At 39.0% G+C, this 23,908-nt stretch overlaps 1 protein-coding gene across 2 annotated transcripts in view; it reads left to right on the top strand.

Moving 5' to 3' along the window:
• Lrp1b (LDL receptor related protein 1B) overlaps positions 1-23,908 on the top strand; it is a 2,085,328-nt gene that overhangs the window by 1,437,194 nt on the left and 624,226 nt on the right. For both annotated transcript variants that reach the window (XM_087654909.1, XM_087654910.1), the window contains exon 32: positions 801-950. In XM_087654909.1, the coding sequence (XP_087511035.1) occupies positions 801-950 (150 nt within the window). The remainder of the gene's footprint in view (positions 1-800; positions 951-23,908) is intronic.

Genomic DNA, 23,908 nt, shown 5'->3' with positions numbered 1-23,908 from the left:
CATATCTATAACTTTAATGCCTGTTTTATTGCATTGTGGTTTTGCTGGTAAACCTTTCCTGCTTCTCCTGTAACAGAGAGTCCACATGTAAAATACCTTGCAGGCAAACTGAGTGGTTCTTGGTGAGTGAAATGGTACCTTAGTGCCTCTTTGACCTTTGACTCACTGGAGTTAATGACTGTCTCAGTGAAATCCCATTCTTTTCTTTCACATGAACCCCTGTCAGTCCCTTCTACTCTCTCTCTCTCTCTCTCTCTCTCTCTCTCTCTCTCTCTCTCTCTCTCTCCTTTTTTCTTGGTCATGAATATGTTGTTTGTGGAACGACTATTTGTGTTTTGTTCATCCTCAGCCAATCTCAGGAACAGTTTGTTACCACATCTGAACATCCACTTATAAGCTTCTGCACAGTGGGTTTAGTGACCAACTTGGGTGAACAGACACATTGTTTCTCTGTCAACTGTGATTGTATGGAACACACCAACAATTACAGATGTCTATGTTGAGAACACAGATTTTTTGGCTTTGTGGGTATTCGTTTCCTCATTCTGTAAAACGCAGCTACCATTTCTTTCAACATCCAACTCACTTTTATCAGTAGCTACTGTGAAGTTGCCAATAAAAGTCTGAATCCCCTCAGCCCAATAAGACACTATTTATCTAACTTCCTGTTAGCTAGGTCTTATTTTACAAAACCAAAATGTGAACTTTTAACCTATTTTCCCTTCCAATCAAGAGATGGTAAATGAATATTGCAATTTAACTGACTGCTGCTGTGTGTAAGTTGTTTCGTTTAATTACAGGTCTATCGATAGACTATGTGGAAAATAAGCTTTATTGGATCAGTTCTGGAAATGGAACCATAAACCGATGCAACCTAGATGGTGGTAATTTAGAAGTAATAGAGTCAATGAAGGAAGAATTAACAAAAGCGACGGCCTTAACCATCATGGGTAAGTGCAGCGATTCTGCGGCGAGGCTGGATCATATTGATTAGGAGTTGATTAATTATTACCTGTTAAAATCCTAGCATAGTTACTGTGCCATTGGCAACAAAAACACAGTCAAGCTGAGCATCTCTGTGATTTCTTAAAATGTTCTTTAACTTTGCAAAGCACACTTTTATACTTATCCAGATTATACTTATCTTTAGTACTGGATTATCACTTCTCAGTTTTGTGTGGATTGTACACCTGCATGACTCTTTCCTGGGCTCTATTTTGGTTCTAAAGTAAAAGCCTCACATGTTTGCCAGTGCAGTCAAAACTGACCTGTTTATCAGCCATGGGTATGGTAACAGTATCATATAACCAGTGATGGGGACCACACTCTCTACCCTGAAGTCTTTTATCTTATGAGCAGATTCTAATGATCAAGTCTCATTTCCATCCTTTCTGTTCAGTATAAAGGAGGATTTAGAAAATTAGGGAAATATTTGCTTTTGGTAAAACAAATAATCAACTCTGCTGGATTGCTGTTATAAGCTAAGTTTTGAAATCTAAGTTTTTCTTTTAAACAGAGCATCATGCAAGCTGTAACCTGTAAGGCGGGGTCCATGTAGAAGTGTTGTTTAGTGAGGAACTTTTTGTTTTGTGGATGGACCTATGTGGTCAACCTGCAAGACCGAATGTCCCATGTGGCTTATCTATGGCTATGTTTTGTTACAAGAAATGAGAAATAATATTCATATTGTAGTTCCAAACACCACAATATGTCATAAAGCACAGCATAACCTTATATCATTCAAAGAAATTCAACCCGAAAATGGTTTGGTTTTAGTTTGTATAGTTAGCAAATAGGGACTTAAAATTGTAAAAAATAATACTTCCTATATAGTATTTCTATCATTTCACCTGTTAACAAGTAATTCATAATATAATGTGGGCCGTTTTGTTTTGTTTTGGTTATAATTTTTTATGAATACATGAGAAAACAATAGAATACAATTTATTGATGTTGAAATATTTTAAATTTTCTTTTCTATGCAAACCCTATGTTTTAATAGCATTATTTCCTGTCATGAAAACTGCATGAATAAAAGCCAGATGTGGTGTATGTGCATTTCCCCAGCACATAGAACAGTGAGAATCACTCTGACTCCAGCCTATCCTAGGCCACATAGTGAATTTGAGAACAGCAGGTGCTACCTACCTAGTGAGTTTGAACTAGACTGTGCCATAATGAGAATGTCTCTCACATAAAAAGGAACTAAATTACAATTTGTTAAATTTTAAATATAGAAGTTGTTTAAAATACAATAGTATCTCCCTTTCTTGTAAAGAGGGCAAAACGAGATTCTTTTCACTTGTCATTCAATAACGGTTATGTATTACTCTATGGGACTATTCATTTGAAAATGCTGATTTCTGCTTAAATGTCAAGTTAAGTTCTCACCTTCTCTAGTTTTACATGCTCTGCTTCTGAGGAGGACTGTGTAGGTGTAAAGGCAGGAAAGCAAAGCCATGAAGGGATGAGAATAAACACTTCTTCAGATTGACTTTGGAAACCTAGATTAGCCATCAGGACCCTAATGGCAGGCAGTTCATGTCAGCATATTAAAAAACAAAAGAAAAACAGTATAATTTTCAAAAAGTTTTCCATGCAATCAGCAGTCCAATTCTAGGTGCAGAGTAAAGCTTAACATGTGACTACATTGAAACTCCTTTACAAAGTACATGTGCTCATGAGTATATGTTGTATAACTTAAAAGCCTAAAATATAGCGCAGTTCCTGACCAAGGTAGCATAGAAGTCAGCAGGCTATAAAGTACTGTGACAGCTTCCCTAAGGGTAGGTTAAGATCTTGGAAAGGAAGAGTCTGGGATAATCATTTTGGGGAATTTAGGTGTGGTCTGACTCGATAGCAAAAGGTGGATGTGGTCTGCCTTAACAGACAGCATAAAATTTCATCAGGTCATCAACAATATCTGTTTCCAGGCTACTGGGCAGGAAAACAGGTATTTTATCTCCTCCACTGAGATGGGGCCCTTCTGTGTTTAACATCCCTGCTTTCACTTAGTGATCTGAGGTCACAAGGGTCTTTCGTCTCCTAACAGGCTTTTCTAGCTGCCAATGTAATAGCATCCACCTGGTTTCAATGGCTTTCTTCTGGCGTCATTCTCTACCTTACTTTTTGATAGTTGATTTTGGTTTTGTTTTGTTTTTCTCAATTATTTCTTGAACTTGATATTTTCAAAACTAAATTTTCTCGAGGTAAGGCATTTATACCTATAAGCAAAAAATTGCTTTTAAAAAATCATTGATTTGTTATTTCCTGGCATTTGGAAATTTTCTGTAACATTTTTATGCGCTATTAGTCAACTTGAGTGTTCTTTTAATAGTATGACTAACATAAACATCTTAAAGGAATTAGTTCTTTGTTGACTCTTGAATTCAAAGTTTTTCTTCATTGGGGCTGGCTACATCGATTCTAGACTGGTACTAGCGACAATCACCTCATGGCAGAAAGGAAGAGCAACAGAAGGGTAGCAGGACAAAACCAACTTCTAACGACTCGCCCCCACTGAACAGCCTGCTTGAGCCAGGCCGACGATTCACTAACTCTTTCCGAGCTATTCAGATTGTAATTCTATCAATGAATTAATCTGTTCATTATGTGAGAGATCTCAAGATCCAATCCTCCCTGGAAAAGCCAGGACAAAAATGTCCAGGACCTGTGTTAGGCTAATGTCCTAGGTATTTAACTCATCTGGTTTGCTAAGAACTTTATGTTAAAGAATTCAATGTTGGCATTATTCTTACTATGTATTCACAGACACACCAACATGTAAAATACATACAGATATGCCCAAACATACACACAGACATACTCACATATACACATACATGCAGCTGAATATCACACAGCTTGATATGAAAACTACATTACACATTCCAGGGTTAATATTCTCCATCTGTCCCCATGTGCACATGCATACAAACTATATTCAATGGCTTATTTTATAGTTGAAATTAATAGTTGTTCTTTAGGATAATTTTGTTTGCTTGGTTTTGTGGGATAATGTCTCAGTCAAGACTGACCACCAACTTACTATGACGTTGGGTTTTTGATCCTCCTCCATTTATGCCCCATAGTCTAGCATAACATGGGTTCGACAGGATGGGTCTGTCTCATGATTCATATGACTCAGCAGTGTCAAAGCAACAGTAGCATGTTCTTTCACATGTGCTTTTGCATATGTTAAACCTCAAGCAAAGTCGAATTGGAAAGTCCCAGAATAATCACTCTCATTGTTTTCAAAACTTCATCACTTCATAATGATATCAAAATGTTAAATAAAAGCCATAACACTTCAAAAAATTGACTTTTTTATGCCTTTAATATATGTTTTTATACTATATACTACACATGACATAGTAACATGTGTTATACTATATAAACCATGGTCTTTTTGGTAAATTAAAGTAACTTCCACTTCTTTTACTTATACTACTGACCCTTTTCTGAGTAGTCATCCGGTGCAAAACATCCAGAACTTTATACTGTAGATGGATAATTAGAGGAAGGATTGAAAGAGTTGAAGGAGCTTGCAACCCCATAAGAACAACAATGCCAACCAACCAGAGCTTCCGGGGACTAAACTACTACCGAAAGACTATACATGGACTGACCCTGGGCTCCAACTGCATAAGTAGCAGAGAATAGACTTGTTGGGGCACCAGTGGAAGGGAAAACCCTTGGTCCTACCAAGGTTGGACCGCAGTGCAGGGGAATGTCATGGGGGATCAGTGGGGGGATGTGGGGAACACCTGTATGGGGGAGGAGGAGGGGATGGGGGCTTATGGACAGGAAACGGGGAAAGGGAATAACATTTGAAAATGTAAGTAAAGAAATATATCTAATAATAATAAAAAAGAACAATTAAAAAATGAATAGAAAAAAACAAACAAACATGGAATAAATCTTCTTTTTGACAAAGTGGGAGTTAATAGTTTTGTTGCCTAACAACATGGGAGATACATTTGGATAATCAAAGGCTTTAATTATGTCAGCACTATGGATCCTCTCAGGAGTTGGCAAAAACTGAAATCCTTTAACAAATGAATGGCTGTGTATTTATGTTCATCCCTGACCTTATAGCTTGATTAAGATCAGTTGAACAAGACCAATTATATATCCATGAACAGCAGCTCAGGTTCTAACGTGTAAAGACATTACTAAACAGAAGTAGAGTGGCAATCTCTAGTTTCCCAATAAGCTATGGTCTCACATTCTATACAGGCTTCCTCTGCTTCCTCAGAGTCTTAAACTCTTTCAGTTTAAGGAAGAAAACAGCAGTGGCATGGACTGCTGCCTACTGAGGAGGAATAGTGTATTCATAAGAAAGAAAGAAAAGAAAAACAATTGAAGAGTTGTCCTCCCTTAGGTCCCTCCTCTATTCCTTAGAGTGTTTAAACAGAAATTTCTCCACAGCGATACTGAAATTGCATATCCCGAGAACAAAGATGCTGTCTTACTACAAAGAGACACATGTATACAAGCTCACACTAGTTCCACAGCGTGCAACAAAGAGTAAATCACTGATCTTTGTTTTAAACCAAATTTAAAAGTGGTTCTCCTCAAACTGAGATAAAAATGACTTCATGCCGTTTTTTTTTTGTTTTTTGTTTTGTTTTGTTTTTTTTACCAATTTTAGATTTTTCAAACCTACAAACTGTGACCAGTGGGGTTTCTCAGTTTAACTTAGAATAATGTACACAGATTATCTGGAGAGAGATTGGAAATGCTGAATATCTGATACTGCCCAGATCAGTACAGAGCCACTATATGATAGGGCTGCAAAACAATGTGACATATATTAATATTTAGACTTTTGAGCATTTTCACCAATGGCGTCATATTTTTCTTTATAACAAGTAGAAATTAAGACTGGGACGAAGGCTCAGTTGTTAAACTTCTTGTCCTATAAGCGTGAGGAACAAATAATAGTCCTCAAACAACATGCTAGGCATTGTGGCCTAAGCTTGCAGTCCATTGCTTGGGAGAGGGAGCCAAAGAGATGCCTGGCACTTGCTTGCAAGCCAAGCTAATCTGTCTGATGGGCACCAGATCCGTGAGAGACCCTGTTTCAAAAGAAGGTGGACAGATCCTAAGGAATATACTTGAAGTTAAACTCTGGCCTCCATGTGTACATACATAGGCATGGAAGTGTACATGCATATGCAAACATATACAAACACACACACACACACACACACTGCAACAAATAGTAATTGTGATGAATTGTTATTTCACAGTGAGTGTGGACAAGGCTTACCGACTCCATTTTAATAAACAGAATGGATCAGAAGCACTGATTGATGACTCTGAGACAAGGGTAAACTCTGTGAGTCTTCCTGTTCGCCTTTTCATCTGCAGTGCTTACTTTGACAAAAACAGACCACCTGTTATGGGAATGCCCAAAAAACTCTTGTGGAGAAGAATACGCAGGAAGAAACAGATGCTCAGCCATAGCTATGTCTATGGCTGATGATTATGACCTAGGCATAGTCTTGTAAGACAGAGCTCTAGACTGGTCAGAAACTCAGTAGTTTAAAGTACAAACCAACAACTTTAGGGAAGCCTTGAAAGGAATCTGCAAACCAGTACCTTCCACAGTCTTTTCAAAATCCCTGGTCTAAGAGATCATATAACATCGGAAGCATCTATTGTGTTAAGTTGCTAATCTTTAAGAAAATTTGTTACACAACAGTTGATTAACTCATCTGTGTGTTACTCTGTCCAGAGCATTCATTTCTTTGTGAACAGATTGAAAGGCCTAATGAAATCAGGCAGGGTATCAAAAGTCAGGATAACAAAGTAGTCTCTCCATAATAGTAAACAAGGCCTGAGCCTAGGCTTCAATATACAGACTTGCTTAGGAGAAAGCACATATCACATGTAAGATCACATACATCTCTAAATATTTTTATCATAAGAAATATTAACTCTTTGTAGAAGACATTTCCATTTTAAAGGTGAATAGTACAGATATTTATTTAAGATTTCGCAACTTTAAAATACTAGCAAAGACCATTTGTTTTTATAGAGAAGATCTCTTATGTACTACAAGGAAGCATGACCTGTTGATAAAAAGCTGATAGCCTATTAGCAAAAGGCAGGCAGTAATCGGTGGGAGTTCCGATAGAGAGTAAGGAACTCAGGGATAGAGTCAGGTATGGGAACAGATCTGCCTCAAACTCTGAGGGGACAGACATGTGAAACCCAGGAGAGGTGACCAGCCATGTGGCTCACATAGAGTAGAATAGATGGGTCAATTAAGTTATGAGCTAGTTGAGGAACAAGCCCAAGATTATGGCCTAGGCAATTATTCCCAAATAATTAAATGTCAGGGTCAGTATTTCAGAAAGTGTGGAGAGATGGAAAAGACCACAGTTACACATTTTTAGGAAAAGACAATTCAGGAATTTATTTATTTATTTATTTATTTATTTTTTTATCGTGTCAAGCCAGGAGAGGAAGAGAGGAAGAGAGAGAGAGAGACAGAGAGAGAGAGAGAGAGAGAGAGAGAGAGAGAGAGAGAGAGAGAGAGAAAGAGAGAGGAAGAAATTCGGGAATTTATATTGTGAGGATTGACAGTCAAATGACATGAAATACCCGATCCTGGGTATTTAGTTAGTTGACTGAATCTAAACTAGACCTGATATTTTGCCAGAGGCATATGCTGATGGTGACAAAATCTGCCTTTTTTGTTTGTTTTGAAATAAATTCTCACAAGAGAATGTAACTGATGGCTGCCAAGCTCCTACTTCTAGTAGCAATGGTTATTGTGAGTTACTACATGTTTCTTTCACTCCTCCAACAACTCCGTATCATTACTTACTTTATATGCCAGCCACTGATGTATATGGAGAGAACACTGACCACATAAAGCTTGCCCGGTGATGTAGACGGAAGATAGTAAAGATGATAAATTAGTAATGTACGTGATGGTTAAGAGTTGGGTGTAGAGAGTCCAGAGCAAGGATAGGAAGAGTTCATGGCGGAGATGATAATTTATGTTCCACAGAGGGCTTACCAAAGACAGTGAGTGACTTCTGGGGAAAAACGTAAAGCAATCATATGGGATGAATACACAAGTGTCATTTTAACTGACCAGAACTGCTTAAGTCATTTTACAGTTTTATGCTCCAAAGCATTTTTGTGATTCTTAAGTAACTCTTTCCAGATGGCTGTGTTAGCTTTCTGATCTGCACTGTGCCATTGAGATGCAGACTTGTTTGTGCTTCCTTTGTTCTCCAGCGAGTAGGGAGTTCACTCTCTCAGATGTGATTTACATTTTGTGTACAGTAATTGTTGGAAGAAACTCTTAACATTTTTGAAGCTCTGTCCAGCTGATGACAAAACTCCAAAGTATTGGGATTTCTAAAGACAATCTTGTAAACTTTCTGGTCTACCAGACTAAACCACTTCTATAACTTCCAGAAATAGAAAAAAACAATTATTGCCGTCTTCAAGCATAAACATGATAGCTAGAAGCTAAATTCCATATCAGCCACCATTATTCTTATTTTCTTAGTTTTATCCAAACATATCAATATTTTATTTGCTTCTGAGTGTCTAACTTAGTAAGATATCTTTCTTATGCTTATATTGTTTTTATGTTGCGTTTTTTATTATTTTATTTATTTACATTAAAAATGTCTCCCTTCCCTGTGTCTCCTCCAAGAACCCTCCACCCCCCTTCCCTTTGGCTCTAAGAAGGTAACCCCCATCCACTTCCACCTCTCCTTCTAGCAGCCCCCTTCTCTGGGGCATCAAGCCTCCATAGGACCAAGAGCCTACCCTCCCACTGATACCAGATAAGGCAATCCTCTGCTACATATGTAGCTGTAGCTGAGCCATGGTCCAGCACGTGTATACTCTCTTGGTTTGTAGCTTAGTCCCTGGGAGCTCTGAGGAGTCTGGTTAATTGATGCTGTTGTTCTTCCTATGGGGTTGCTGCTTCAGTCCTTCCCTAACTCTTCCATTGGAGTACCGGGGCTTAATCCAATGGCTGGTTGTATCTACATCTATCTTAGTCAGGTGGTGACAGAGCCTCTCAGAGAACAGCCTTACCAGGCTCTTATCTGCAAGTTCATTTTGACATCAGCAATAGTGTCAGGTTTTAGTGTCTATGGATACCATAGATCCCAAACTGGAGTGGTCTCTGAATGGCTTTTCATTCAGTCCCTGCTCCATTTTGTGTGTGTGTGTGTGCGTGTGTGCGTGTGTGTGTGTGTGTGTGTGTGTCTGTGTCTGTGTCTGTGTGTGTGTGTGTGTGTGTGTGTGTGTGTATGTGTGTGTGTGTGTGTGTGTGTATGTATGTCTGTAAAAATTCTGGATTAAAAATTTTGAGCTGGGTGGTTGGCCCCATCCCTCAACTGGCGGCCATGCCTATCAACCAGAGGTGGTCTCTTCAGGTTCAATCTTCCCGCTGTTGGTTATTTCCACTAATTTTATCCCCCATTGCATCCTGGAAAGCATCTAGCATCCCTGGTGTCTGAAACTTCCTAGTGCTTCTTCTATTTCCCACTCCCCACTGCTACATATTTATAGTCATTCTCCCAACCCTCTGGATAGCTCTCCTGTCTCCTCCTATACCTAATCCTGATCTGCGTTTCCCTCTCCTCTCCCCTTCAGGCCCCTCCTTCCCTGTGCCTCCATTATTATTTTGTTCCCCCTTCTAAGTAGGATTGAATCATCCACATTTTGGTCCCCCCTGTTAAGCTTTATATGGTCTGTGAGTTGTATGGTAGGTATTCTGAGCTTTCTACATTTAGATTTTAAATGCAATTCTCTGTCTGTCTCTCTCTCTCTCTCACTCTCTCTCTTTCTCTCTCTCACACACACATACACATATCATATACACATAGATATATACACACATACATACATGTATATAATGGACGTTGATAAAATAGTGATATATTAAACCTTTTCTATCATGATTTTTCTATTAGTTTGTGCTTAGAAAGGCTATGCAGCTACCAATCAGTATCAAGTTTTTGGTTGCCAGGTTTTGCAGTTGTGAGGCCTTTCACTTTCTCCAGACATATCTGACATGGTGCCCTCTAATATCTGAAGAAGACAGTGACCTAACCTCTTCAATCAGTTGCCGTTCAATGTCGAGTATCTTGTGTGGAGGAGCAGTAGATTTGACTACAATCAGATTACAAAGCAAACTTAAACTGTTACAGGGCTTGCGGATTGCAAAATGATTTTATCCAACATAGTATTCATTTCCCCTATTCATATAAGCAGTTGGAGAGTAAACTGCCTATATATTTAAGCTAATTAAAGGATGAGAAAAAATCAATTTGTGAAATTAAGAAAAAAATATGTGTGAAACAAATTTATTGGCAGGAATAAGCTTATTGATGTTTGCAGAAAATTGAGAAGTAAATCATAAAACAGCATCATGGGAGCGCTGTGTATTTTATGTGGAAGAGCAAGCATAGCAGGTCAGAGAAGTCAGAGAGAACTGCAGATATTACACAGATCCACATATTCCAGTGTGTTTACATAGGAAGTCACTGACGTGTGGATTTAAGGATCAGCTATCTATCTAATCATTAGAAATCTTTATTTAGTCTATTAGAAAGTGTCATTTAATATTTTGTAAAATTTTTCTAGGTTAAGAGTTTTCAGCTCACAATAATAGATGGTGTGTGAGCTTTAATGTTACCTATATACCTTACTCTCATGCTTTTTGAGCTAATTATTCATCTTGTAAAATATTCTTATTGCATAAAAATGAATCTCTGCCCAATATAAATAAATATCTCTACAACCAAGATTTATATATATATATATATATGTATATATATATATGTGTGTGTGTGTGTGTGCATGTGTGTGTGTGTGTGTGTGTGTGTGTGTGTGTGTGTGTGTGTGTGTGTATTTCAAAAGGAACATTTATTCCTCTCATATTTCTGGAGGATGTAATTCTAAAATTTGGGTGCATGATGATCAAATTCTAGGAAAGACTTTCTCTTGTTACTGATGACTTCTTTTTTAAAAATATTATTATTATTATAATTATTATTACAATTGTGTTTGTTTGAATATTCTTGACTCAGAGAGTGGTACTACTATGAGGTATGGCCTTCTTGGAGTAGATGTGACCTTGTTGGAGGAACTGTATCAGTTTGTGGGTGGGCTTTGAGACCATCCTCCTAGCTCCCTGAACGCTAATCTTCTGTTTTGCTTTGGAGCAAGATGTAGAACTCTTAACTCCTCCTGTTTCATGCCTCCTTGGACACTGCTATGCTCCCAGCTTGATGATAATGGACTGAACCTCTGAATCTGTCAATTAAATTTCTTTCATAAGAGTTGCCTTGATCATGGTGTCGGTTCACAGCAGTAAAACCCTAAGTAAGACACTGGGTCTGTGGGGTGGGGGACATATTGCCATGTGCTGTATGAGGTGATTAGAGAACAACATATGAATTAAAATTTCTCCTCACCTGTCTTACTTTATATGTGTTCTGTGAATCAAACTCAGGTTGTCAAACTTTTAGGACAGGGCCTTTCTCCTGCTCCATCTTGCTTGTCTGATCCATATCTAGTTCCTTTTAAATATAAATAACAATCAATCATTCATTAAGAACCATTCATTAAGTGATATAATCATGGAACTAGGATTAAATTGAAAGAAAAGGTTTGGTCAAATGGATCAGCTGTTGAAAATTCACTCTAAGAAACACAAGTTCAATTCCTGCCCTCACAACTGTTTTCAAACCCAGCTCCAGGGGGATCTTATGCCCCCTTCTGTCCTTCACAGACACCAGGCACATACATAGTGCAGAGTCATTCTTTCAGGTAATACAGCCATGCCCATCAAACTCAAATAAGTAAGCCCTTATGAAACTCCTAGCCATGTATTTATTCAAACTCTAGTTTTAAGATTTTATATTCTTACTTTTTGAAAGTAGTCTGAGCCTGTCACATTCCACAACAGCTATTATTCTGTGGACTAAGACCTCACAGAAGCAGAAGGATTCAGAGGCAGTGCTCAGTAAACATGTAACAGTTTTTCTTGACGGCTAAGTTCTAAGAAGTGGGGCTGACGTCACCTTTCATATTATATTTGATTTTAAGGGTTTTTTTGTTTTTTTTATTGTTTTTTGTTTTTTTTTTTTACTTTTTAGAAATATGAAAGCACAGCACTATCTTCTCTTGGGAAAATACTGAGAAGGCCAATACTAAGTACTTAGGCAGGGTTAAGTATTTTGAGCAAAAAAAAGATCATGGGCTTTGAAATGTAGCTGAGATTGGAGACGCACCGGTCATACACCAATGAAGTATGGAAATCACTGGGCAAAACTCCAGGCGAAGGTTTGGGGTTGTTTAGTTTCATGTGTGTTGCTTTCATAGAAACTCTCCTGGAAAAAGACAATACAGAGGAAAGGCACTGCTTTCATTTAGAACTCCAGATTGCAGTTAACCACTGGGGAGACATTTAGGCAGTGTCTTCAAACAGGTAGAATTCGGACTAGTTTATGTCAACTTGACACAAGGTGAAGTCAGATGAGAGGAGGAAACCTCAATTAAGGAAATGCCTTCATAAGATCACTTAATTAGTGATTGATGGGTGAGAGTCCCGCCTTTGATGGGTGGTGCCACCCCTGGGAAGGTGGAGAAATACCAACCCTTGTTTCTATAAGAGTGCAGACTGAGAAAGCTATGAAGAGCAAGCTACTACACGGTACCAAGCCACGGCCTCTCCATCAGCTCCTGCCTCCAGGGTCCTGCCTTGTTTGAGTTCCTGTCCTGGCTTCTTTAGGTAATGAAAAGTGATATACAAGTGTCTGTCAAGTCAACCCTTTCCAGTTTGATTTTTGGTCATGATGTTTCAACACAGCAAGAGAAATCCTAGCTAAGATAGCTAGCTACATCAAATGGACAGTCAAGAGCAGAGAGTAATGGATGCCTGCTTTCTGGTTCTCTGCCTTTTCCCCTCACTTTTATAGTTCAGATCTCTAAGCACAGAGAGTGGTGTCACCTACAATGGATTGGGACTTGCCACATTGAGTAATAATCAAGACGAATTTAGCAGACTTGTCCTCAGGCCAACCTGAGGTAGATACTTCCTCATTGAAGCTGTTTTTCTACTGGTTCATAGGTTGTGACAAGGTGACTACCACAAGGGTGCTGTTCACTGCTAAAATTCTTGATTTGCAAATGCTATATCCAGGTTTTTCTATCAATCACTTAAAAATAATTCAACCTGGGTCTCATAGAAATTGCCTACATTCATAGGCGATTGGATGTTGTGACAGGAACATATTGAATGTAAGGTCAGCTTGATCATAAGATGTAACTGAGAAAATAATGAAGTTAGACATACCAAGGTCTCAAAAATGGCTGGAACTGGAACCAGCCTTGGCAAAAGATGCTTAAGGAAGATACCTAGAGGAGAGTAATAGTACGCTATGCCAAAAGAAAAAAGAAGCCTCCTTTGGAAATTGATTGTATAACTTCTATGTATCAGTCATAATTTTAGGAACATAGAATTCAATAGGAACAAAAGGAAGCTGGCCCTGTTGGCATATAGAATCTAAAGGAGAGTGTAAGGTAATGCATACATAATATTAATTTTTACATAATTGATAATTGCTATAAATATATTAATATTGTCAATAGAATTTGTTGAAATGACTAGGAGTACTTGGAGAATGAAAGTTTGTTTTATATTACATATAAGTGACTATGGCCAAAGAACATGGAACATGGCTTATCTTGAATTACATGCTCCAATGTGGAAGGACTTTCTGGAACTTTTTTAAAATTTATTTTTTTTTATATTTTTTATTTTTTAATCTTTTTTTACAGTCTAATTTTAATCTCCCTCCCAATCTGCCACTGACTGCTCCCCATCTCATACCTCCTCCCTCCCCCCTGTTTCCAAGAGGATGTCCCCACCCACCAACACCATCCCACCAGGCCTCCCCACTCCCCCGGGCTTCAAGTCTCTCAAGGGTTAGTTGTGTCTTCTCTAACTAAGGCCAGATCAGGCAGTCCTCTGCTACATATGTGTTGGAGGCCTCATATCAGCTGGTGTATGCCACCTGATAGGTTGCTCAGTGTCTGAGAAATCTCTGGGGTCCAGGTCAGTTGAGATTGCTGGTCTTCCCATGGGGCTGCCCTCCTCATCATCATCTTCCAGCTTTTCCTCAATTCAACCACAGCGGTCCTCAGCTCTGTCCATTGGTTGGGTGATAGTATTTGCATCTGACTCTTCCAGCTGACTATTGGGCCTCTCTCAGAAGGCTGTCTTGCTAGGCTCCTATCTGCAAGCACATCACAGCATCAGTAACAGGATCAGTGCCCCAGTCCTCCCCTTGAGCTAGATCCCAATTTGGGCCTGTCACTGGGCCTCCTTTCTTTCATGGTCTTCTCCATTTTTGTCCCTGCAGTTCCCCATCAGACAGGAACAATTCGAGGTCAGAGCTTTTGACTGTGGGGTGGCAGCCCCATCACACACCACTTGATGAACAGTCCCTCCACCGGAGGTTGACTATACAAGTTCCCCCTCCCCACTGTAGAGCATTTTATCCAAGGTCCCTCCATTTGATTTCTGAGAGTCTCTCACCTCCCAGGTCTCTTGTACATTCTAGAGAGTCTCAACCTACCTCCTACCTCCTGAGGTTGTCTGTTTACATTGCTTCTGCTGGTCCTCAGGGCTTCAGTCCTGTTCCCTCCCAATACCTAATCACAATCCCTACTTCCCCTCCCTATCCTCTCTTCCACCCAGATCTCTCCCTCTGCCCCAGGGATGACTTTCTTCTCCCACCCATGTGGGACTAAGGCATCCTCACTTGGGCTCTTTGGCTTGCTAAGTTTCTTAGGTCCTGTGAATTGTGTCCTGGGTAATCTGTACTTTTCTCGCTAATATGCACTCATTAGTGAATACATATGATGCATGAGCTTTTGGGTCTGAGTTATCTCACTCCAGATGATATTTTCTAATTGAGCAGTTTTCCTGCAAAACTCATGATGGCCTTGTTCTTAATAGCTGAGTAGTATTCCATTGTGTAAATGAACCACACTTTCTCTATTCATTCTTCCATTTTGGGACATCTAGATTGTTTCCAGCTTCTGACTATCATAAATAAGGCCATTATAAACATTGTGGAACAAGTGCCCCTGTGGCATATTGGGGCATCTTTTGCGTATATGCCAAAGAATGATAATAGCTTGGTCTTTAGGTAAATCTATTTCCAATTTTCTAAGGAAACTCCAGATTGGTATCTGGAGTGGTTGTATCAGTTTGCAACCCAACAAGCAATGAAGAAGTGTTGCCAGCATGTGCTATCACCTGAGTTTTTGGTCTTAGTCATTCTGATTGGTGTGAGGTAGAATATCAGGTTTCTTCTTTTTTTAATTTACATTTCCCTGATCACATTTCTTTAAGTTCTTCTCAGCTCTTCGAGATTCCGATGTTCTGAATTCTGTTTAGTTCTATAGTCAATTTTTTTGACTGGGTTGTTTGGATTTTTGGTGGTTACCTTCTTGTGTTCTTTGCATATTTTGGATATTCCTCTATTGGATATGGGATTAACAAAGCTTTTCTGCCAATCTGTAGGTTGCTGGTTTATCCTATTTTGTATGTTCCTTGATTTACTGCAGATTTCTGGTTTCATAAGTTCCCATTTATCAATTGTTGATCTTAGTGCCAGAGCCATTGGAGTTCTGTTTAGGAAATTTCCCCCTGTGACAATGAGTTCTAGGCTCTTTTCCTGCTTTTTCTTCTATTAGATTAAGTGTATCTGATTTTATGTTGAGGTCCTTGATCGACTTGGACTTGAGCTTTGTGCAAGGTGACAAATATGTATCTACTTTTAATTTTCTCAGACAGACTGACAGTTAGACCAGCACCATTTATTAAAGATGCTTTCATTTTTCCATTGTATATTTTTGGCTTCTTTGTCAAAGATCAAGTGTCTATAATTGTGTCATTATATTTCTGTGTCTTCAATTCTATTCCATTGATCAGCCTGTCTCATGAAGCTTTTATCATTATTACTCTATAGTATAGCTTGAGGTCAGGGATGATGATACCCCCAGAACATATTTTAATTTACATAGCAACATGTAAATGGTTCCAGTGGTAAGAAAAGAAGGTAGGTGGGTTACAGAAAAGCAGAGGAAATTTTGTTAAAGGTTTCAGATTCTGTCTGATGACATTCTTCTCTTTGACTAACATAAGCTAATGCTCTCTTAATATGTTCTATTTTCCATGAAGGTATACTAGTTCAGAAAGAGGTGAGTAGCATGCATGCATTAAGGCCAATAGATGACCCAAGGTAGGTTGACTTCAGCTTTGCAATATTATGGCTCTCTATAGTCTCGGTATTCTAAGAAGTCAATCAGCCTTTTAGAACCTCCAAAGCAAGTGTGGCTGTTTATGATTTAGTTAATACTTATGTTTTTGTTTTTCCTCCACAATTTATTAAATATTCAGATTATTTTCTGACCAGCTGTAAATACCTCTAAAATTGTAGTCTCCAAGTATATTTTGATATGCTACTTAGTCATCTCTAGAATACAAAACTTTCTGACTTGCTCATTTTGTCTGATTTTTCACTCACTGTCTCTCATAACAACTTGGTTACTCTGTGAAATAACTTGTTTGCTTTATTCCACGTGGACAGGGACATATATATATATATATATATATATATATATATATATATATACACACACACACACACACACACACACACACACACACACACACACACACATTGAGGAATAGGGTAAGACTTAGGGGAAGGTGTTTCCTTTTGGCTCAGTTTGAGATGTTAATGATGGGCTTAGCCATTAAAGGCTATGATCACAACCAAAAATGTAAGAGATATTATTGATATTCTATTTGGACGGGAAAGAATTGTTGTAATATGTGACTGACTGCCATTGTACTCTCCGTAAGGTATCATGGCTATATATTCCAGAGAAAAATTAGAAACTAGAAAAAGACTTGACTCCCGCCAATTTCAGCCTCTGAGATTCCCAGAGTCTGAGTTCACTCAATCTTACCAGTTCTTCTGCCTAGTGGCAGAGCCAATTTGCCCTACGACTCTTCTTTTGTTTTATAAAGGAGAGGTGGCATTGAAATTATTGTCTACTGTTGGGATACTGTTGGGGATTGTTTGGTATCAAACTGAAACCTAATTAGTAGTGATCTTTGCAATGCTGTTCATCTGCTGTCTTAGAAACTTGATAAGGCATTATGACAGGAGAATCAGGGCTCTAATGGCCAGTATGGGGCCAAGGAAGGGAAGAAGCCAAGCTATGAGGGGTTTGAGAACCATGGGGTTGGGGTACTGGATGCATTGAGTGCCCAGTGATCTTTCCAGAAATCTTTGTGCGTTTGTATGTCTTGTTTTATCATTGCATTCATTGACATAGAAGCAACATTCCTCCACCAGAAAAATGCAAGTTCCTCCCTGTTCAGCAATAAGTAAATTCAGGTCCCTCTGATTTGGAAAACAACTCCTGCTAAGGATGGTATGTGGCATTGAAGGGACTCAAGACTGCAGTGGAAGCCACTGCCTGGTCAAGTTTGTCCTGGAAGTTAATGGCCAGGCAGTGTGTTTGGATGAAGTTCTGCCACAATGGTTCCTGTCAGCCCAGTGATAAAAGGAGAACCAGTTTGAGGAGCAGAGAGGTGAAGATATCTCTTTCTCTTTGGTCTCTTCCCAGCTGTAAGGCAAGGTCAATCTTTAGGTTCATACAGATAAATCTGAGGAATGACATCATGGCTGGGCAGGAAGAAACCTTGAAAACAAGGGTTAATGCAGGAACTGGTATTGCCTTCACAGAGGAGAAAAGCAAGGGGGTTAGCACATATTGGTTTGGTGATGGGGCCTTGAGGAGGGTCCTACAAGGCAAAGGGAAAAGGGTAGATCAAAGAGAGGACTGTTTTATAAAGTCATATAATAAGTATCCATGAGTTCATGATGGGAAATATTAATGAGAACAGCTGCCAATAGTAGTAAGGAAAGGGAAGCAAAAAAAAAAAGTATTAGGAAGACTTTGGGTGTGCGAGGCCAGCCACATATTGGATGTATTATAGCCAGGAAAGAGTACCTTGGAGCTCCTGAGACTGCTTTTCCTGTTGAAGAATATTAACATGATGACTCATTTGGAGGCAGGAACAAGCTGGCAAGAGACACGTAAGTTGGTTACAGGGTATTTGGCATAGCCTTTAGGGTAGAGCTTACCCATGACTCCCATTCACCAACATTTGTCCCAGGGATCACTGATGGAAAGCTGAAAATGAGTTCTAAGGTTGGTGAACATGGTCCTTCAGGGACTGGTAGATTCAATTCCATAACCCCAATATCTGTAACCTCAGTATGTGGAGGCCTCTTACATGTATTCCCCCTTTGTTTTAGTATGGAAAGCAGAGGAAAGGGCCAGGGTAGTGGAGATGGAATGGGAATATAAGGGATCTCAATCCTGGTCCAACATTCTTCAAGTAGGCAATCCTGGGTTCCTATGATTTTGTTGTGTCCATTGTAGGTCTTCCTAGTAAAGAATCTCCAGTGGTGAGTGTTGGGAAGGCTAAAGAGTGGCTGGGCAGTAGCAGAGTTAGTATGAAGAATGACAAAACAGCCATATGATTAGAGAAGAAGAAATCTTGTGGAGGGCACATGGCCTGGGTGGCAGTCACCAAGTCATAGATGTCCTTCTTCTTCTTCCATTGGGGGTAGCATCTCCTCTGTTTCTTCTATCCTTTATCTGTTAGCAAGTAGTAGGCCATCTTCTTGGTCAATAGTGTGATATAGGGCATATCTGGTGGAAATCCTGATAGAGCTAGTCTGGTACTGTGGGAAATCACAAACAAAATCCCTTTTATTATAAGAAGGTAGTCTGGTTCATTCCATACCCTGCCACAGTACCTGAAGAGAGGCCCAGGATCTTGGCCAACTTTCCTGATCAGGATGCGCAAACCTCCTTACTTTTCTTCTAAGATCCATGAGACTACCAGCATTCCAGGAGAACAGTGCCCAATGGAACCTATTTGTCATAGCTCTGCTTCACCCTCAGGCTGACAGTAGATGAAAACCCATCAATAAACTGACTTGTAAGTTTTCTTAATATAATGGATAATAAAAAATATCTGCTATTATGATCATAATTATGTCTAAAACTAGATACATATTTATTTAGAATTGAAATGAACATTAAAATAAGAAATAAGATGAAAGGACTGGGGAGATGGCTCAGAGGTTAAGAACACTGGTTGCTCTCCTAGAGGTCCTGAATTCAATTTCTAACAACCACATGATGGATCATAACCATCTATAATGAAATTTGGTGTCTTCTTCTGCTATGCAGGCATACATGCATGTAGAATACTGTATATTAAAAACTAAAAATACGAAAAAAATAAATCTAATCACTTCTGGTATGATCTCTATAAATAGAGAGATATCACATACGCACTACACATATACATATACATACACGCATATATATGCAAAAAGAAGGGAAATATTATATAGTGTTTGCTCTCATAAGAACTAAACTTCTTTTAAAAATATTTATTCATAATAATATATAAGTATACTGTAGCTGTCTTCAGATACACCAGAAAACAGCATCAGATGTCATTATAGGTGGTTGTGAGCCACCATGTGGTTGCTGGGATTTGAACTCAGGACCACTGGAAGAGCAATCAGTACTCTTACACATTGAGCCATCTCTCCAGACCGAGAACTCAACATCTTAATGGAACAACTACTAAATACTCCTCTAAACATGTACAAACCAAAGTATTCCAAAATAAAACCTTCCATAGTTGAAAAATGTTGCCATTAGAGGTATTCATATAGCTGGATCTAACAGCATTATCTACTTTAATATTAATAATGGATGATGTAGCAGCTACCATACCTGTTACTCTTCTGAGGACTCAGGTTCTATTCATAGCACCCATAGGGTGGTTCACAACCTTCTATACAATTAGCTTTAGGGGATCTAATGCTTTCCTCTGACCTCTTCAGAGACCAAGCATGCACACGGTATACTCATCACATAAAATAAAATAAATAGGTCTGATAGTTAATTGATGGTCTATAGTCAAACAATCTAATATATAATTTACAAAGTGGTGCATGCCTTTTTTCCAGAACTGCAGGCAGAGACAGGCAGATATCTGAGTTTGAGTCCAGCCTGGTCTACAGAGTGAGTTCCATAACATCCAATGCTACACACACACACACACACACACACACACACACACACACACACACACAGACACAGACACACACACAAACACACACACACGTCTCAGAAAAAACAAACAAAATTGAAACAAAATATAATTCTCACAGAAATTCCGTGGGGATAGGACCATTAACATTGCTTCCTTTAGAGGTCCCAGCTGAGATTAGCTCGCCTAAATTAATTGCTCAAGGTTACATGGTTAACAGATAGTGCAGGGAACTATCTTATTCATAGTACGAACACATGAAAGCATGCATTCCTTGAGGAATTTGTTCTGAAGGTGCTCTTAAATGAAGTCACATGCGCATTGAGAAGTACATAAAGATTTTATTTTTCTATGCTACTTGTGATAACATGAATTCTTTTAAAAAACCCACATAAAACTCCTTACATGTATCCATTATAATGGAATAATCAAATACACAATAGATCATCCACAAAGTGAATTCACACAGTTACTGAAAGTGTGTTTATCTTCAATTATGGAGTACAGTGAGATACTGTGGGTTGACAGAAATGTATTATCTCTGAATTCTGGCAACTGGACAGTGCAAGTCCAAGAGGCAAGTACAGCATGTTCTTAGCAAATGCAACAACTTGTTTACAGCCTTCAACACTGAAAACAAATTCAGATTGCTGCAAGTTTCATCTGATTTCTGAGGAGACTCTCTCCACTTAAGAGAGCAAGATGCCCAGTGACACTTATAATTGTGTTATAAGGACCTTTCTGATGACTTTAACGCAAACCCCTCACCTCTGAAGATCCCATATTCAAATGTGATTGTACAAAATCACAGTTCCAGTACACTATTGGGTCAGGTGAAAAGTAAACACAGTTTAGTCCATTTTAAAGGTCTGTTAATATATGAAATTTCAAAATGTATCTTTCGTTACAGATAACGTTTTAAACACTGTGAAAAATTGTTCATTATCAACTATTTGTATGCTTTAATCATATGTTAACCACTATGCTGAATTATTTAGCTTAGTAACTGTTATGTGAGAGCACCAAACTATATATTAATTTACACATCAGTGCCAAGTGACATGATAGGATGTCATGAGAGAAAGTGTATTACCTGTGAAATAGTATGGGTCAGCTGCTGCCAAAGCCAGGTTCCTAATATAGACCAAACTCCATTGGCAATCTTCACTCCACACCAGAGACTATCAATGCTGGTTGAGTTTGTTCATGAGGACATTTAAAACATCCTCAGATATGCTGGCAAGTACCCTTCAAGTGTTCAACATATCTTTGAGAAAAATGCTGGGATAAAATCTTTGTCATCCTGAGATTGAGCAATTTGCACTATTCTAAAGACTCCACTGATACCCAGAGGCCACACCCATCTACATAGTTAGTTCTTGTGATGTAGGCACATTCAATACCAAAGACAGAAAATGGGAGAGAGAAGGGGGATACCATATAAAAGAGTGAAAGTTAACTCTGTAGTTACTTTCAGAATGAAGTACTAACCAAAATAAAGAGAATATAATACATTTATTATTTGTTTCTGTGATTTGAAAGATATGGGGCTGGGAAATGGCTCAGTAGGTCAGGCTGTCTGGTACCAAGCCTGCCCATGCAAGTTTCATCTCTGAAGTCCACTGTCAAAAGCACAGAACTGTTTCTTGCAAGCTCTTTTCTAACCTCCATCTATCTACCATGTTATCCAGACCCATTTTTTTTAATTTAAGGAAAAAAAAGTTCCCCCCTCTTATTTGTGTACTTAACTATTGTCCTTATACTGTGATTCTTCAAAATTCAAGTTTTAAGTCATTATTTTCTATGAGGTAATTATATCAATTTAGGCTTCTTAACGTGCTAAGAGCATATTAGGGCACACAATACTCAACTCTTGCCAAATTTTGAGGTGCTGACATTCCCAGAAGGGAGGATTCTGAGAAAGTCCTATTGGAGATGATTCACAGCAAACATTTGGATGTATAGAGAGTGTTGTTAACTTAGGACAAGCAAGTCCAAAAATATATAAGTAAAAATTTACAGTATTCAGGTCTCTCTGGGAAGTGTCTGTTATATTAAAATTTCAAGAAAGTAGGGAGTAAGTCACATTCCTATCTAAAGAAGAGGATTTAGAGAAGAGAAAAACCACAAATTTGAAAGAGAAGATAGGGTATTTCCTGTGTTTGCTACATTTTCATTGTGAAGGTTGAATAGAGTGGAAGACATCACAGTAGAAGAGCGATTGCCAATGAGCAGAAAGTAAGCAGCAGGGAGGGGGGTGTGTAGAAGGAAAGTGGATAGACCAGCATGAGTTTTATACAAGTAGGAAACCATTACAGTCAAATCAATTTACTTTGCTGTTAATGTCATTTAATAACAATTTACCAAATTCAAATTTGGTCTAAGCCTAAACCTCAGACCTTAGGGTAAAGTATTTGTTCAGTAATGTTTGAAGTCTAGGTATTATAATTTAGCTGAGGAAGGTACTGTGGAGGGTTGGAGGAAAGGGGGTTCTCAAAACCATACCATACAACAGATCTCACCAGAGAGCTTAAGTGGGGGAGGGGGAAGTGAAGGTTGCTTCTGAAGGAGCAGGAGAGGAGGCACTGGCTCTTTATAAGGGGATATAGTGCATGCTTGCCATGGGGTCCTCAATTTATGGTGACAGGAGAAATGTATCACATATTGGTGGCTGCTGCTGATGTGTCTTGCTGTCATGATGTCCTTGAGGGCAGATCAGTAGAAATGCCTGATTACTAACACCGTGGTCCACACCATCCCTAGAATAAAAAAAAAAAAAAAAAACACGAGTATGTGTATGTAGCCCATCTTTTTATTATTTTGTGGGTTCTCTTTCCTTTCACCCTTCTCTACCACTTTACTTCTTCCCTTGCAACCCCCTAACACCAGGTAGGAGAGAAAAAAAGAACAGAGGAAAAAGGACATGACTATATAGTTAGACTAGTTCCTGCTCATTAAGGCATTGAAATCTGTGCCACAGGTTTGATCAGGATATTTAATTTCTTCTTCTCAAACCACAGGAAACTGCATCCAACCAGCCAACCACCAACCAAACAGCCCCTTCCATCAGGGCTCTAGCATTTATGCATCCTCTGAAAAGTCCCCAGAATTACGAATATCACACACTAGTCACGCCTCTGCTAGAGCATGAGGCAAATCATAGTAAACTGCTGTGAAGCAAACCCAAATTCCATGCCTGGAGTTAAAACAAAACAAAGCAAAAACCTAGATTTATAATATCTCTGTGTTTTTAAAGGAACAAAAATTCTCAGTGTGTGTGTGTGTGTGTGTGTGTGTGTGTGTGTGAGAGAGAGAGAGAGAGAGAGAGAGAGAGAGAGAGAGAGGCAGAGGCAGAGGCAGAGAGGCAGAGAGAGGCAGAGAGAGGCAGAGAGAGGCAGAGAGGCAGAGAGACAGAGACAGAGACAGAGACAGAGACAGCGAGAGTTGCACAAGCCATGGTCCTTCCACAGTGTGTGATCCATGATCAAGAGGATCAAGGAAGCTCTCCTGCCAGGAAGAAGCAGCTGCAACTGATAAGTGATCTCTCAGTGGCCCCTAACCTTGTTCTCACCAGCAATGTTTTGAAGAGAACCTAAATGTTTGTTTTGCTTGTAAATGCTTTTAACACTGACCTTGCTTTTTTTCCTCTACAACTTTAAAAACCTGACACGTTTCCCATGGATT

This window comes from Rattus norvegicus, chromosome 3, assembly GCF_021556685.1.
Source record: "Rattus norvegicus strain SHRSP/BbbUtx chromosome 3, alternate assembly SHRSP_T2T, whole genome shotgun sequence".
Taxonomy (NCBI): Eukaryota; Metazoa; Chordata; class Mammalia; order Rodentia; family Muridae; genus Rattus; species Rattus norvegicus.
Note: the sequence above shows the minus strand (reverse complement) of the source record. Positions and strands in the feature narration are given on the sequence as shown.